General features: G+C 48.0%; 1 protein-coding gene across 2 annotated transcripts in view; it reads left to right on the forward strand.

The window, feature by feature from the left end:
• The first annotated feature begins 267 nt into the window (after nucleotides 1–267).
• Nucleotides 268–14,995, forward strand: part of MYRF (myelin regulatory factor) — a 35,306-nt gene continuing 20,578 nt past the window's right edge. For both annotated transcript variants that reach the window (XM_085320622.1, XM_085320623.1), the window contains exons 1-6: nucleotides 268–557; nucleotides 1,074–1,246; nucleotides 1,574–1,697; nucleotides 13,260–13,455; nucleotides 14,339–14,415; nucleotides 14,719–14,829. In XM_085320622.1, the coding sequence (XP_085176748.1) occupies nucleotides 283–557; nucleotides 1,074–1,246; nucleotides 1,574–1,697; nucleotides 13,260–13,455; nucleotides 14,339–14,415; nucleotides 14,719–14,829 (956 nt within the window). In that variant the 5' untranslated portion in view covers nucleotides 268–282. The remainder of the gene's footprint in view (nucleotides 558–1,073; nucleotides 1,247–1,573; nucleotides 1,698–13,259; nucleotides 13,456–14,338; nucleotides 14,416–14,718; nucleotides 14,830–14,995) is intronic.

A 14,995-nucleotide genomic window follows, 5' to 3' on the forward strand; every position in this document is an offset into this window, starting at 1 on the left:
AAGGTGGCCATTGCAAGGAAGATAAAGTGGCTGAAGGGGCACAGCCTTGCTGAGGCTAGCCAGAATAGGCAAGTAGGTATGGATTCATGAAGCTAACCAATACTGGAACAGTTCGGGGGAGAGAGGAATGCTTGAAAGAAATTTCCAGTGGTAGATTGGGAGTAAGGGTTATGTCTGTGCTGGACCTGGGCTTAGGACATGCAGAGCATTGTCCTACCTGTTGGTCTAACAGAACCATCATTCATTCTTTCTCTCTCTCTAGATCCCCACCTTCTTCGGACCATGACCCCTGAGAATATGTGCCACATGACTCCCCCTTCCCGCCTGGAGCACCCTCCTCCACCTCCTCCACCTCCCCACCTCCAGGGTCCTCCCCCACCTCACCCTCACCAGCAGCAGCTCAACACTCATTACCCGACTCTGCAGCGGGACATGTACATGAAGGCTGAGCCACTGATGCCACCATACGGCATTGGGCAGGGCATGTCGCCAGGTGACCTCCACCATGCCCAGCAGTCACAGATGCTGCACCAGCTACTCCAGCAACATGGAGCAGAGTAAGACCTTAGAGCACTGGGTCCCCTCAGAGTTATTTGCATGATTTGGAGCAGTGGGAATGAGGGGCAATGGGAGCTTGAGGCTTGCAGAGCGTATGAGCAAAGTTACTGGTTAGGGAACGTGCCCTCTTTCTGTGCAAACAAGCTTAGGACACATCAAGGTGGAGATGAGATGACACAGTGTGGGGCAGGGATAGCAGTGCATAGCTTGGAATTGAACGATGGGGATAGACAGGAGGAAAGCAAAGATATGGCTCAGTATGCTGACACAAATGGCACCATGTTTGGCAGTCACAGAGTAGGTGGGCAGAGGCTGGTGGGAGAAGGTGGTGCTCTGAAAGAGCCTGTGGCACCCTAAATAGAAGTTCTGTTTTTTTATGTGAGATCCCAGACTTTTCCTGGTCACTTGCAATAGGCATATTACAACTTCCCCCTCTATTCCCCTGCCTTGCTGTGCTTTGGCATCAGCTCATTCTTTTGCTAGCTCAGTCTTTGCTTTTCTGTTGGTCTCTCTAGCCTCCCAATGCACCCCACCAAGAAGAGGAAACACTCCGAGTCACCCCCCAACACCCTCAATGCACAGATGCTCAACGGGCTAATAAAGCAGGAGCCAGGTATGGGGTCCGTGCCACTCAACCCTGACAGAGTCCAAACGCCTCCCTGGCACCAGCCGGGGGCGCTTTCACCAGGTATGTGGTTTTTGCCCCTCTCTTCCCCCCCCCATGCATGCAAACCTCTGTGGCCAATCCAGATGCCTTGCTGGGCCAGGGTGCCTGGGAGGAGGGCAGATGGGCACCACAGGGTGCCAGCCAGCAATGCTTACGCCAGCTGGGCCACCAGGAGAGCATGATGTTGTACTTCTCCTGGCCTAGATCTAGTGCTCACAGTGGTACCCTGGCAGTCAGGAGGCAGGCTTCAGGCTGGCCATGTGGGCACTGCCAGTAGCTTCCTTGTGCTCTTGCCCACCTATATGCCTTGTTGGAGTGATTTAAGTGCATATTTCCATCTCGCCACAGGCCTAATTCAAGATAATGACAGCTTGAATGGCTCCTACCTGGATCCCAACTACCAGTCTATAAAGTGGCAGCCACATCAGCAAAACAAGTGGGCAACTCTGTATGATGCCAACTACAAAGAACTGTGAGTAATTCATTCACCTTTGGAGAAAGTCAGATTCACCTTCTTTTGTCATCAGTGGCAAGGGGCTAGGTTTGCAGCGAGCCACTCACAGGATGGGGCAAAGGTCATCTTGGGCTCCCCTTTGTCCTCTCCTAGCACCTGAGTATCTTTGCTTGCCTACACTGTGATGGAGATGCTCTTCCTCCTTTAACTTTGCTCTTGGGAAAGTTACTTCTCTACACTTCTGAAAGGCTGGTGAAGGATTAAGAAATGGGGTTGTCTGTGTAGGTCAAGGCAGTGGAAAGCAATTTGGAAGCTTTGGTGGAAGCTCTTCTAAATGCCACTCAGACCTTGATCTGCTATGCTTAATAGGTGTCTTTTTCTGGCAAACAGAGCCTTGCCTGAGGATGGTTTGCACTAGCAGGACCCTTTTCTCCTGCCCAGGCTGACCCAAGTCATGGATTTTAAAATGGATTTTAGGATTCACCAGACAATGTATGGCATGGGTGGCTGTGAGGGGTAGTCCAGAGCCACTTCAGCATAGCCTGGGAGCAGTCTAGAAAGGAGCCTGATGAGGAATGGGAATGGCTGATGGGTAGAAGAGGAAAAAAGGAGAGAAAGAAAGCAAGAGGGAGAGAGGAAGAGTGCTAGGTGAAACTAGGGAAGCTGGGAGGGTCAGGGAAGTGGCAGAGAGGCAAAGATAGTGGGTGGGGAGGAAAGCTGGGGTGGCTGAAGCACACGGGGAAGCAGAGAGAAAAGCTGAGTGGCAAGAAGCTGCAGTGAAGGGCAAGGCAAAAGTGGGAGGGTGGGTTGGCAGGGTCTGAGCTGGACTGAGAGTTGGAAGGAAAGGCTGGGGCAGAGGGAGGATGAAGGCAGTGCATGGACGCAACCCGTTAGGGGAAAGATGAGTGCTCAGGAAGAAACCACTCTGAATCCTCCCTGCATTCCTCAGAGGTGACAGAGAACTGGCAAGCAGCAGGCTGGCTTCCAGGAACCGCTTGCCGAGTAAACACTGCTGTTTCCTCTCCTCATGTTTCTACACAGCCAGTATCTAACATGGGCCCTCCTGTGAGGCGTGGAGGAGGAGGATGCTCTGTTTGCCATACAAAAACCACAGTTATTATCATAACTTGCCTAGATGGTGTTCTAAGAAGCTAAGGACAGCTGACCAGTCTTGGAGGCAGAAAAGGATCTGTGACATGTAGGGAAGCTGCCATTGCAAGGCCCAAGCCTCCTGTTCAGGGATCTCCCGGTCAGCCCAGCGGTAGTCCCTGTATCATCTTTAACTGTGTCTGCTGTTACAGCTGGTGGTGACTTGGGCGTATTGTAGGTTATTCCCCTGCGGAGCAAAAGTGGCTGATGGCTGATTTACTTTGATGACATCCTGTCATTTGCAAAGGCTATGTGTGTAGCTGTTTCCCTGACTACAGCAAAAGAGGGGATATTTTTTTTGTCATAGTTACATCTGTTTTACTGAAGTATTACCATAAAGGAACTTAGATCCTTACAGCTGTGTTAGTGAGGGATAGCTGTTATACTGATTGTTGTTCCCTATCTCAGCATCTTCCACCTTCAGGTGGAATAACAACACTCTTACTGACCTGTCCCTGGCAGGGCAAAGGAGAAGAGGGGAAGTGAATGACATGACAGTGTGCAATTTCTGCAGTCCTTACCTGGAACAATAGGCTGTTTCCTTCACGAACAGCAACAAACTCCATGCTACCCTGCTATCGCTCCTCTATCTTCCACCGATGGTTTACTTCACTGCTTTCTACATCTGCACTGTATTTCACCTTGTAAAAATTTATGAAGGTCTCTCTCCATCTGGATGTTTTAAATCCATCATATAACCTTAAATCCTCCTTTTCAGGGTATTTAGTAGTCTGCTGAAGCGTCTCCTCTGGAAAACTTTATTTCAAACTCGTGTTTTCTCTGTGGCCTGAAAGTTTTTTCTTAGCATATTATGGCTTGGCACCTTCCCAATGGGCTCCATTTGCCAAACTATTTTCCCATTACGTGTTGAATTGATATGAGGGCTACTTCTGGGAACTTCCGAGTAGCTCCAAAGTCCAGTCTTGTAGCCCTGCCTCTGTTCTCCATGATCAATTTGCTTTTGTGGGAAGGGGGGACCTGGCCATCTCTCCCTGAGTGTGCACACACGGGAATCACTGTTTCCTTGTTCCTGCTTTCCTGCATAAAGTAGTGTTTGCATTTGAGTCCCTCATTCCCCCCTCCCTGGAGTACTGTCTGGACATGTCATCTCTGTTGTTTGAGTCTGAACCAGGGCCTGGGCATCATTGGGAAGTTATGAATCTGCAGTTTTTCTACCTAGCAAGGTGCCTCTCAGAATTACTGAGTGTGAAGAGCTCTTACGGGAACATGTGGCCTGCTTTGACTAGGACTCCTCATATTTGAGTGCAGAAAACACTGGATGGCGCTGTCATTAGGAGGTCCTTTCAGTCAGTGCCATTGTTCTCTCAGTCCATCTTTTTTTCTTTTTTCTTTTTTCTTTTTCTTTTCTTCTTTTTTTTTTTTTGTCCATCAATTTTTGCTGCTAACCATGCTCCTCCTAGACTCTTACCTTTTTGCATCAGTACTGCCTTTGGCTGTGACCATTAGTATTTTTGCCCAAAGTCAAAGGGACTCTGGAAGGTAGAGGAGTCAAGAGAGAAGCAAAACCCTTTTCAAACTCAAGCAATGCTTGATCACAGTCTCTCAGTGCCTGAAGTGGCCTCTCTTCTGTTTTCAATCTCAACAGTGCTTTCACCATATGGCAGAAGTGTAAGTTTACCTTTAGTAGTAAGAGTAGGAGCAGACCTTTTGCATGGCCTTGCTTTTCTCTTTGATGTAATGAATTCCCCTTTTTCTTCCATCTTACTTTTTACATGTCCTGGGTAAATGCTCTCTCATTTAAAACATGTCACAGCTCCCTGGCTCAGTTTCTTATTGGCAGATTTCAACTTGTCACGGATCATTTGCCAGATGTTACAGTTCCTATACCACAGTGTAAAATAAGCAGTGCTGGTAGTCTATATATTTTACTAGACATAGAAAAGCTGCTGGAGTACTGTAAGTCATAGCTTCAAAATCCCACAAACCTAGCCCCCCACTGCCATTTTCTTTGGATCTATGTCTACTTGCTAATATCTGCTTTTAGGATTTAGTGTGAAAGCCCAGGTAAACTCGCTTTTCCAGCATTTAGGTCATCATTCAGTTGTGTAATTGATATAGTTGTAGACTTGACTAGAATTAAGGGTTACAGTCAAGAGCTGACGGACAATTTTTTGTTATCATAGAATCACAGAATGGTTGAGATTGGAAGGGACCTCTGGAGATCATCTAGTCCAAGACCCCTGCTCAGGAAAGGTCACCCCAAACATGTTGCACAAGATCTATGCCCAGGCGGGTTTCGAATATCTCCAGAGGAGACTCCACAACCGCTCTGAGCAGCCTGTTCCAGTGTTCTGTCACCCTCACAGTAAAGAAGTTTTTCCTCATGTTCAGATGGAACTTCTCGTGTTTCAGTTTGTGCCCATTGCCTCTCGTCCTGTTGCTGGGCACCACTGAAAAGTCTGGCTCCATCCTCTTGACACCCTCCCTTCAGATACTTTTACACATTGATAAGATCCCCTCTCAGCTAAAGAGGCCCATCTCTCACAGTCTTTCCTTGTAAGAGAGACGCTCCAGTCCCCTCATCATCTTTGTAGTCCTACGCTGGACTCTCTTCAGTAGTGCCATATCTCTTTTGTACTAAGGAGCCAAGAATTGGGCACAGTATTCCAGATGTGGCCTCACAAGGGCTGAGTAGAGGGGGACGATTATCTCCCTCAACCTGCTGGCAACACTCTTCCTAATGCACCCCAAGATACTGTTGGCCTTCTTGGTCACAAAGGCACATTGCTGGCTCATGGTCACCTTGTTGTCCACCAGGACTCCCAGATCCTTCTGCTCAGATCTGCTTTCCAGCAGGTCAGATGCCAGCCTGTCCTGGTGCATGGGTCCCCCTCAGTGGATTCTTCCTCCTTTGCAGGGGGCTAGCAGTAAGGTAGCTCTAGGAGAGCCTGTACAAGCTGTACATACATCTCTTTCTAAATGGAAAATCACTTAGACTGTTCTCCTAGAACAGCACTGCACCAGAACAAATCTGTGAGAAACTCCAGAAGGTCTACTTTCCCATGTTTCTTCTGTATTGACATTCTTCAGATCTATCTACAGAATTCATGTATTAGCAGCTATGAGACTACTTCTTCCTTTTTACCTTCCAGATATATTCCGCAAATGAGCAGCAAATATCTCTTTAAGATCCACGAGATCAACAATTTAGGTTCTTCTGAAATCTTAAAACAAGTAACAGCTATTTCTGGTCTGTTTTCTGCTGGAAACTAGGGAATGCCTGGGATGAATCTCAAGGCTGTATCCTCCTACCAAAAGTCAGTGTTCCGTGGAAAGGTGTAACTGCTCACAGCCTCCCTGGAAGGGATTTCTCAGGATCATAATGCTCACTCTGCCTCCCATTCTGCCTCAAGAAAGCCAGTCCAGTGGTTACTACTGCACAGGAGAAACCCAGTTCTGCTCCTGTGTCTAGACATGACACTTTCTATTGGGCTAGTGGACACTATTTTATTAATATATTTTTGAACTTATACAGAATTTTCCAGTCTGTTGCCTGTGCTCCTACAGGGCAAAAAATACAATTAAATCATTTCCCATGCTTCTTCTCTTGCACACACAAAATTGGGTCCCCTAGCACTCTTTCTGCCAAGAGCAGGACAAAAGTGTCTCAAAGTCTGTCATGTTTGGAGATCCATCAGCTGAGAAGATTTTTCCAGATTTGACATACAGATGAATATTGGTCTTTCTGCTGTGAACATCTTGCAGGGAAATACTGAAATGTGGTGAGACCTGGGTGGAAGAGTTTCTTTGTGATCCTAGAATCTGTACGTGTCAACCAGTAGTACCATCTTGTCTCATTATACTATTTTTTGACGGGAAACTCAAGTTGCTGGGCTCTTGCCAGATTTTTGACAGGACTTTGCCTACTGGCTGTCTGATCTGCTCAGCAACAGAAGAGGGTACTTGAAACAAACTGTGAAGAGATGTCCCCTGGGAACAGATAAAGGTTATGTGATTCCCAAACTCTTTGGCTAAGGATGAGCAGGACATGTACAGAGCTCACAGAATCCTCCTTGTCCTAAGGTACATTTTGTAGTCAGAATATGCAAAGAGCTGAATCCTGTGGGTATAGCTGAACAGGTTCACCAGCAGCACCTGTGGATCTACTGACAGCTATTTGCCTTCCCCTTCCAGTGGCTTATCCTTCCACATATGAGAAAGCCAGCTGAGGCTACTAGGAAGGTGAGACCACCTCTTCCTTAAACTCTGGCTTTTGTTTCCAGTTTCTTGCAAAGAGGCTTTCTAAAGAACTAAATGTGCTCAAATTGGTATTGGCTGGTGTTGGGATTTGAGGAACCTTTTCTTGCACTGGTTTCCACTTGTGCTGCTCTCAGTGAAGATGGTAGTCTGGAAAGTCATGGCTAAATGCTGATCATTGCTGCCTTAGCTACACACCCACTTACCCAGGAGAAGCAGAGGGGAACAGGGCCCACATGCTGTGAACTAGAAGTGTTTAGTTTTGACAGAGTCTTCCTAGAAACAAGCTAGATTAAGGAGGGATGTATCTGAAAAATGGCATACACAAAGAGAAGGCTTTAGTTCTTACATCTCCCACTGAGTGCTGACACAGGGCTATCAGGAAGAAGGAGAGCTAGCTCCCCAGTGGTCAGTAATATTTCTCCCTTTTATTGTCAGAATACTTCTGATGCAGAGCTGGGGTCCGGTCCAGTTCAGTCCAGTGCTCATAGCTGCTGTGAGCACTCTCCCTAGAAAGCCATACTGCCCATCTCTGATACAGAGTCTGGTGTATTCCTGTCTCACTTAGAAGTTGAGTCATTTGCCTCTGGGCAGGATGAGCAAGTCCTCCTGGCCCTCCTCAGAACTACCTCCTAATCTGAGCACAGCACAGATCTGATCTGCCACTCAGATCTGCCATTCCGCACAGCCCCACTGCTCTCACTGTGGCACGAGAAGCAGAACTTCTCTCTTCCGCTTAAATAAACAGTGTTTCTGTCACAACCAGGCCAGAGTGCCTCACTGCAGCCGTTGTGGCATTACTGAAGGTGCTGCGGTCTGATTCTCCTGCACAAACAGAGGAGGTGTCACCTATTGTGCATGACCAGGCTTCCCGAAAATGGAGGAAAGGGAGGAAGGGGAGTGCTGTATGAATTTGAATTGAGGTGCCTGGAAATCTTTGTCTTGGTCTCAGGCTTTGCTTATGTGGGCTGAGGAATCTGTTAGTTTAAGAAACCAAAGTCTCTGGATTAGTTTTATTGATAATATATTTCTTCCTAGCCTTTTGCACTAGTTTTGTGGTCTCAGACTCACTTCAAAAGGGTTAGTTGATTTCCAGCAATAGTGCTGAAGAGGTCTGGAACAAGGTAGTTCACTAATTTACTCCTGGGAACAGGAGTAATTCATATCTCTGACAGCATACTCTGATAAATCTCAGCAGGCTCCTTCCTCCCTCTCTCCATTTGTTTACAGTTTGAAGTAAGGCAGCTGGTGAGGAGTAGAGCAGAGCTGAATGGAAACATTTCCATCCTGAGGCTAGAGCCTCTGTGCTGTTGCCCAGGGAACTGGGCTAGTGTAGTCCCCTTCCCATCAAGCACACTGGTACTTCCTATGTCTCCTATTCTGAAGCGAGCCACAGCTTAGGCCTTCAGGCTGAACCAGAGCTTTCATGTTTGCACTCCTTGATTGGAATAAATATCCTTGAATACAGCACCAAACCTGTCCTTACTGCAGAACTTGGATCTCAGCAAAGAGACAGAGTCCAGTGTGACATTAATCAATCCTTCTGGAAGGGCTTTCAGGTTAGATGACACATAGTGTCCTGGGCAAATCCCAGCTGGCCAGCTTGCACCTAGAGGTACAGTAGGCTTGGCAAACCCCTTGCTGATTGACCACTGAAGTCTTGATATCTCATGCAGTGAGTGTGTCTCAGGCATCTGAAGATGGACGGGTGCTGAGCCTTGGACAAGCTGGTGTGGTTGTGTCAGTCTAACACAGACTGGATGAGGTAGCATGCTGGTGCTGCTCAAGAGTAGGTTCCAATCCTTCTGCTGGCATTTGTATACTGGAAGAGAAACAAAGTGGAGACTGAATGAAATTAGTGAATGGCCCTTGAATTAGGGGGTCTCCAGGCATTATATCACAGGAATGGATGAGATATTGGGGGATCTAGAAAGAAGGAGGGAAATAAGGGAAAGATGGAAGAGATCTTTTTCCAGAGAGGAAGCAGTTGATGGCATGTGAGGATCCTTCTGACAATCCTGGTTCTCAGCCACAAATGCAAATACCTTTTTTGTCACAGAGATGTTCCTCTCTGCAGTGCCTTTACTTTTGCTCTGCACCTTAATATGGAGGATGAGGATGTTTGATTCTCCCTGCTATCTTGTGGCTCCTCTAAGTCTTGATGCTAGACACTGCCAGTGGGGAGTTTGTAACCTTTCACTCTGGCCTGGCAATAGGAGAAATCTCTCCTCTTCTAAGTCCTGAGTTAATCTGCTTTTGTTGGTAGAGACCTTTTGGCTAAAATAATCCATTTGACCCCAGACCTTTTATTCCTGGCAGTTTGCTCTCCGGCCATTGCACTCTCACTGGAAGAAGCCAGCATTGCTCTGGCTGCTGCCAAACTGTTGACTGCTCAGTAGAGGCCAGTCAACAGCTAGCATCATTCCTAATCCCAGTAACCAATTCTGATTCAGTGTCACCTGCTGCCCCTTCTGTTAATGCTACATTTGCAGCATCCACCCAGAGACAATATCTCAAGAGGGATACAATGCCCAGCCTGCCTGCTTGAAAACTAGTATCTGGGGCAGGGAAGAGAGGCTGGGTGGCAGTAACTCTAAAGGACTGGGCTGAGATGAAGTAGAGGATGTTTTTAGAAGTGTCACCTGAGTCCTTACAATGCTGGGGTAGTGATGTCCCCACAGCACAGCAATGGAGAAGTGGCTCTGTTGCTTCCAAGTGACACTTAGAATGTGAGAGTAAGCAAGCACCAGAATAAATGATTCAGTGGATATCCTGGCCTGCAGACAATTTGGAGTGGGATGCAATCTCTGAGTGCAGTTAATTGGCTCAGGTAGAGGTGGCAGGCTGAAGGCAAAAGGCTGGGTAGTTCCCTCTCCTCTTTTGTATTGGGAGGCTAGTTCTTGCCTCAGATCTATGCTGAGGAGTTTCCCTACCCACCCTGGATGGGCAGGGATCCCACTGTGAGGGCTGCAATGAGTCACTGCCAATTATAAAGCTCTGTACTTCAGGAATGCAGGGGAAGGGGACTTCTGAGAACAATAGTCTGGAGGGATAAGGCATTTCTGGAAGACAGAGGAAGGGGAACCTGAGTATCTGCTCTCTCAGCACATGTTTAGCAGCCATCAGTTTGAGTGGATGTTAACCAGAGCACAGTTTGGAAGCATTGCTCATTTGGTCAATCCTTCCCCCTCCTCTGCATTTTCTATTTAAAAAAAATCAGAGGAGTGAGTTGTTAATGATCAGGGATTTTGGGAACTCAGAACCTGTGGCATCTCAGCAGAGCAAGTGGTGGTGAAAGGATTTGGGAAGGGCTCTCACATCTGCTGGGGGGTGCCATGACCACATGGGTTGGGAAGAGGCTGCTGTGTTTGTGTAGTGAGTGGTGAGAGGGAATAGACATTTATGCTCTTGGTGAGGGTAGTACTTCCAGAGACACAAGCCTCAGGGAGGTTGTCAGCTTGAACTGCATGAAGGAGCAAGGAACCAGCGAGCAGGAAGAGAAGGACCAAACAACAGAGCAAGAGAGGGTACAGGAACAGGCTGCTTCCTGGGATTTCTGCTGCTCACTGAGAAATGGCTGCCCCAGTGGCGGGAGTTGGTCAGACCAGCATTGGCTATGGTTCCCTGGTGAAAAGAACCAGCCAGAGAATTTGAGGCTGAAGCTGTGAGGAAGGCAAGAGCAGAGAGGAATTCCTGTCATACTTCTAGGCTAAGGTAGTGCTCTGCTTCCACCATCTGGTTTGTGTTCAGGGTTCATCACAGGCAGCCCAGGTCCCTCAAGTGCAAAAAATAAGTAGTTACTTACAGAGCTGCCCAGGCATTATTCATGGCAGCCTGGAAATACCCCATAGATTTCATCCAATGTTAACCCCTTCCTACCTGGGGAGTCCCAGAGGGATCATGCCCAGGAACATAGTGTGAGGTGATGTGACTGGTCATGGTAGCTCTGCGGGAGTAAGTGACATAGATGGGGAGGAACCAGCCCTGCAGCAGTGCTGGATGGAATAGACTGTAGCTGGCCTTGTGAGAAGATCTGTGGGTCCCAGAACATTGTATTGCTGTGTTAGAGTTCAGGATTGGGGTCCAGTTAAAGCTGGACTCTCAGTATCACCTTGAGCTAGACTTTATCTATCTTGACCTCAGCTCCTTGCACTCTTTAGTCTGGGTGCTGTCCATGCAGCACGAATGCCCCAGTGAGACCAATTCACCAGATTCTGGACACAATGTCTTGAGCAGATGATCTGTATCCTGTGTGCCAGCACACTGAAGGACTGCTCTTAGCACTAGGTGACCATGGTGAAGCACTTATCCTGGCATACATCTAGCTCTTGAGAAATTCCTCATACTTGTTTCTCTCATCCTGCTCTAGTCTGATTGCTTGAGTGGGTGTGTATGTACAGGGGTGGGGAGAGGTTAGAATAGCATTTCATCCCAGAGGAAAGGAGACAGTCAGCCCAGGGACAGTGGGGAGGGGGGAAGGAGATAAGTGAGAGACTGACCTTTCCATATCTTCTGCTCCCTAGAGACTACTGAGATTGCTAGTCTGATGACTTTGGTCTCATCCGTAGCTGTCAATCTGTTTGCCGTCCCTTTCCATTGCTGTACTCACTGGGCATTATCTGTCCATTCTTGTGGTTAGCTCTATAAAGAACTCATGGTGGCAATTGGGGGTAATTTTTCTCTGTGGAAGAGCGCTCAATAACTTTTAAGCCTGAGGTAAGAGGCAAGGCTGCCTCACATGCCTCCCTTTTACCTCATGCAGATTCTTTTAAATGAAGGAATGGCAAAAAAAAAAAAAAAAAAAAAAAAAAAAAAAAAAAAAAAAAAAAAAAAAAAAAAAAAAAAAAAAAAGGTGGGGTTTGAGTGTTCTGCTAGAAATTCTTGATGGGCAGCCTAGATGAGAGGCACCTCCCTCACCCGCATGTGTCAGACAGGCAGCATGTACCAGGGGCCCACCAACCCTGAGACTGGATTTTTGGTTTGTGAGAGAAAGGGGACTTGCTGCAAAGGCCACATAGTTCCTTTGTTCCCATGGTAACCAACCCATTAAGGAGATGTGGATTAAACCTTCCCAGCTGGTATGTGTTTCTTCAAAGCAGTCAGGGTTTCCCTCCTCCTTTAGCCATGGCAAGGTGGGAGCTGGAAGCTATTAACAGCAGCCAGAGCAGGTGGTTCTGATTTCCCCAGGAATCCACTGCACAGATGAGTACTGCCTGGTAGTAGGGCCAGCATAGGTGACTTAGGTAACATGACAGATGAAGCAAGCAGAGGTGTGGGAGTCCTCCTTGGTTGGCCTGAGATGCTTCTTCCAGCAGTCAGCAGTCAGAGTTTGATAGAGGCCTTGGGCAAGCTGGCACTGACCACTGCAGCATTTGGAGCTCTGTTATCTCCAGCATGTATTGAGTGAAGGCTAAGGATCTGCACTTTTTAGTGCACCTCAGAAAAGAGATGATAGCGTGTTGTGGCTAATGGTTTTGAGGGTCCTGTAGCTCCTTTTATAGTAGAGGGGTATTTGCCCCTGCATCCTTATCAAATCCTCATCACAGGAACTGTGTTTCTTTGCAGTTGAAAATCCTCCTAAAACAATACTTGCGATTTCAAGGGAATATGGGACTTCTCTGGATTCTCATCCCCATACAGCAAGATGGCTTTGTTGTGAGGGCTTAGGCAAGATGTGTTCACATCAGGCAGTGCCTCCCTGTGCCACTCAGCCAGGGAGGCACTTTAGAGCAGCATCAATATAGCCCAGAATGGACTGCTTGCATGACCTGTGCAGCATATGCTGGTTCTCTGAAGAGCTAATGAATGAATGAATGGGCTAAACAACACTGCGTCTTTTGCCTCAGTGCAACCTCATTCTCCTCCTGGGTGCTTGCTGTGTCTCAGGAAAGTTCTGTGGCTGTATGTGTGAGTAGAGGTGGCCTTCACTGTCTGTGGTAAGGTGGGACTGTTTGTGCCACAGTTGCTGTTCGTGTGTGGCTGGACATGGAAGTCATCTGCCCCCCTGCCCTTCACACCTCCTGGTAATGGAGATGGTGTGATTCATGTTCCTCTGCATCATGGCACATGGCCATGTACCATGCCATATGGACCCCTTGCTCAGACAGGGCCTGCAGCTGTTTCTGGGGGTGTGGCTCATCCTCCCCACCCCTAACATAAAACTGTAGGGTTGTGCACAGGGCTTTGGTCTAATGCCTGCTGCCTTTTCCACAGCCCTATGCTCACATACCGTGTAGATGCCGACAAGGGGTTCAACTTCTCAGTGGGTGACGACGCCTTTGTGTGCCAGAAGAAGAATCATTTCCAGGTCACAGTCTACATTGGCATGCTTGGAGATCCCAAGTATGTGAAGACTCCCGAGGGCCTGAAACCCTTAGAGTGCTTCTACCTGAAGCTGCATGGAGTGAAGGCAAGCAGGAGCTAAGGTTGCAGCAGGGAGACGGGGTGCATGACAGATGGCTGGGATCAGACAACACCATGTCTTTCACACACTAAGTTGCAGGGTTATGCACAGGAGAGTGCTGAAGGTCAGAACAAGGCATATCTCTTGACTGCGCTTTTTGTGAGGCTCACGGTTGGACAGTAGTCATGCTTGCTGGGTCTGCTGGGTCAGCAGATGAGGGCCTGTACTGTCCCAGGGCCCCATGGTTGTCTTCACACCACTTCACTGCTAGCTGACTGAAGCCTGGCTTCTGGCTTCTGAAGACAAGATGGGAGTGAGCAAAGCCACTATCTTTGCAGCTAAGAGGCACAGGCAACAAAAAGTGCTTGTTAGGGAATTAGGCTGGGCTTATACCTGGGTATATCTATATCCAGGACAGTACCTGGAAGAGGCCATTTGGCCTGAGCTATGCAGAGAGCTCCAGCCTCTCTCTTCAGATGATTTATAGCTGCAGAAGAGGACTAGAGAAGGGAGCAAGGGAAACATGGCATTTTCTGAGCACTGGGTTTGATGTAGTTTGGAGAAGGGCCCAGTCCTGTATCCCAGGACTGGGTGTAGATGGACTGGGTATCTTCAGGGCTGCCTGTCAATCTCCACTGACTGCAGAGCAATATGGGCATGGGCACCTTGAGAAAATCCTGTCTCTTTTCACTTTCAGCCTATCCCCTGCCAAGGGAGGCACTTGTGCTTGAATAGTAATCACACTGAAGTTATGTGTTGTAAGTTAGTTGTACGAGGTCATAGGAGGGCATAGGCAAACACTTGGCATATGTAGAGCCTGGGAAAAGGAACTGGGATGCAGGAAGTCTCAATTTTCCACTTTGTCACATGATTGGATCTTTCTCTCCAGCTAGAGGCCTTGAACCAGTCAATCAACATAGAACAGTCACAGTCTGATCGCAGCAAACGGCCCTTCAACCCTGTCACGTGAGTATCACCACTGATATGTTCAAATGAGGGAATTGCTTTTGGAGAATAAGAAAGAGGGTGGGGAAGGGGGATGAACTGGAGTCCTCAGAATAGTACTGAGGGTATAACACCCTCCATTTTTCTCCTCTGTCTCCTACAGCAAACTTTTCTTCTCTTTGTATTCCGTACTCCACCCTGCACTACCTGAGCCTTTGCCTAGTTCATAGGCCTGCCATGGCAGAACAGGCCAGGAGACAGCCATTTTCTGAGGATGCTCCTCTCTACCAGTGTCCTCACTTGGGTCTGTTTTCCCTTCCCCAGGGTCAACCTGCCTCCAGAGCAGGTCACTAAGGTCACTGTGGGGCGGCTACACTTCAGTGAGACCACAGCCAACAACATGCGGAAGAAAGGCAAACCCAACCCGGACCAGAGGTGAGGAGTGGAGAGGAAGCTGTGGAGAGGCCTTCTCCAGGCTGTTCATGGCAGTGAGGGCCTGTGGATGTTCCATCCCCTAGCTTGGAGACTGTGGCTGGAATCAAGAGGTCAGGGTAATGAACTGACCATCCTTGTCTGTGTGAAGGAACGATGGTGTCTCCTG

The sequence above is a fragment of the Rhea americana genome, unplaced genomic scaffold (genome assembly GCF_003343005.1).
Source record: "Rhea americana isolate MKP2758 unplaced genomic scaffold, rheAme1 scaffold_645, whole genome shotgun sequence".
NCBI lineage: Eukaryota > Metazoa > Chordata > Aves > Rheiformes > Rheidae > Rhea > Rhea americana.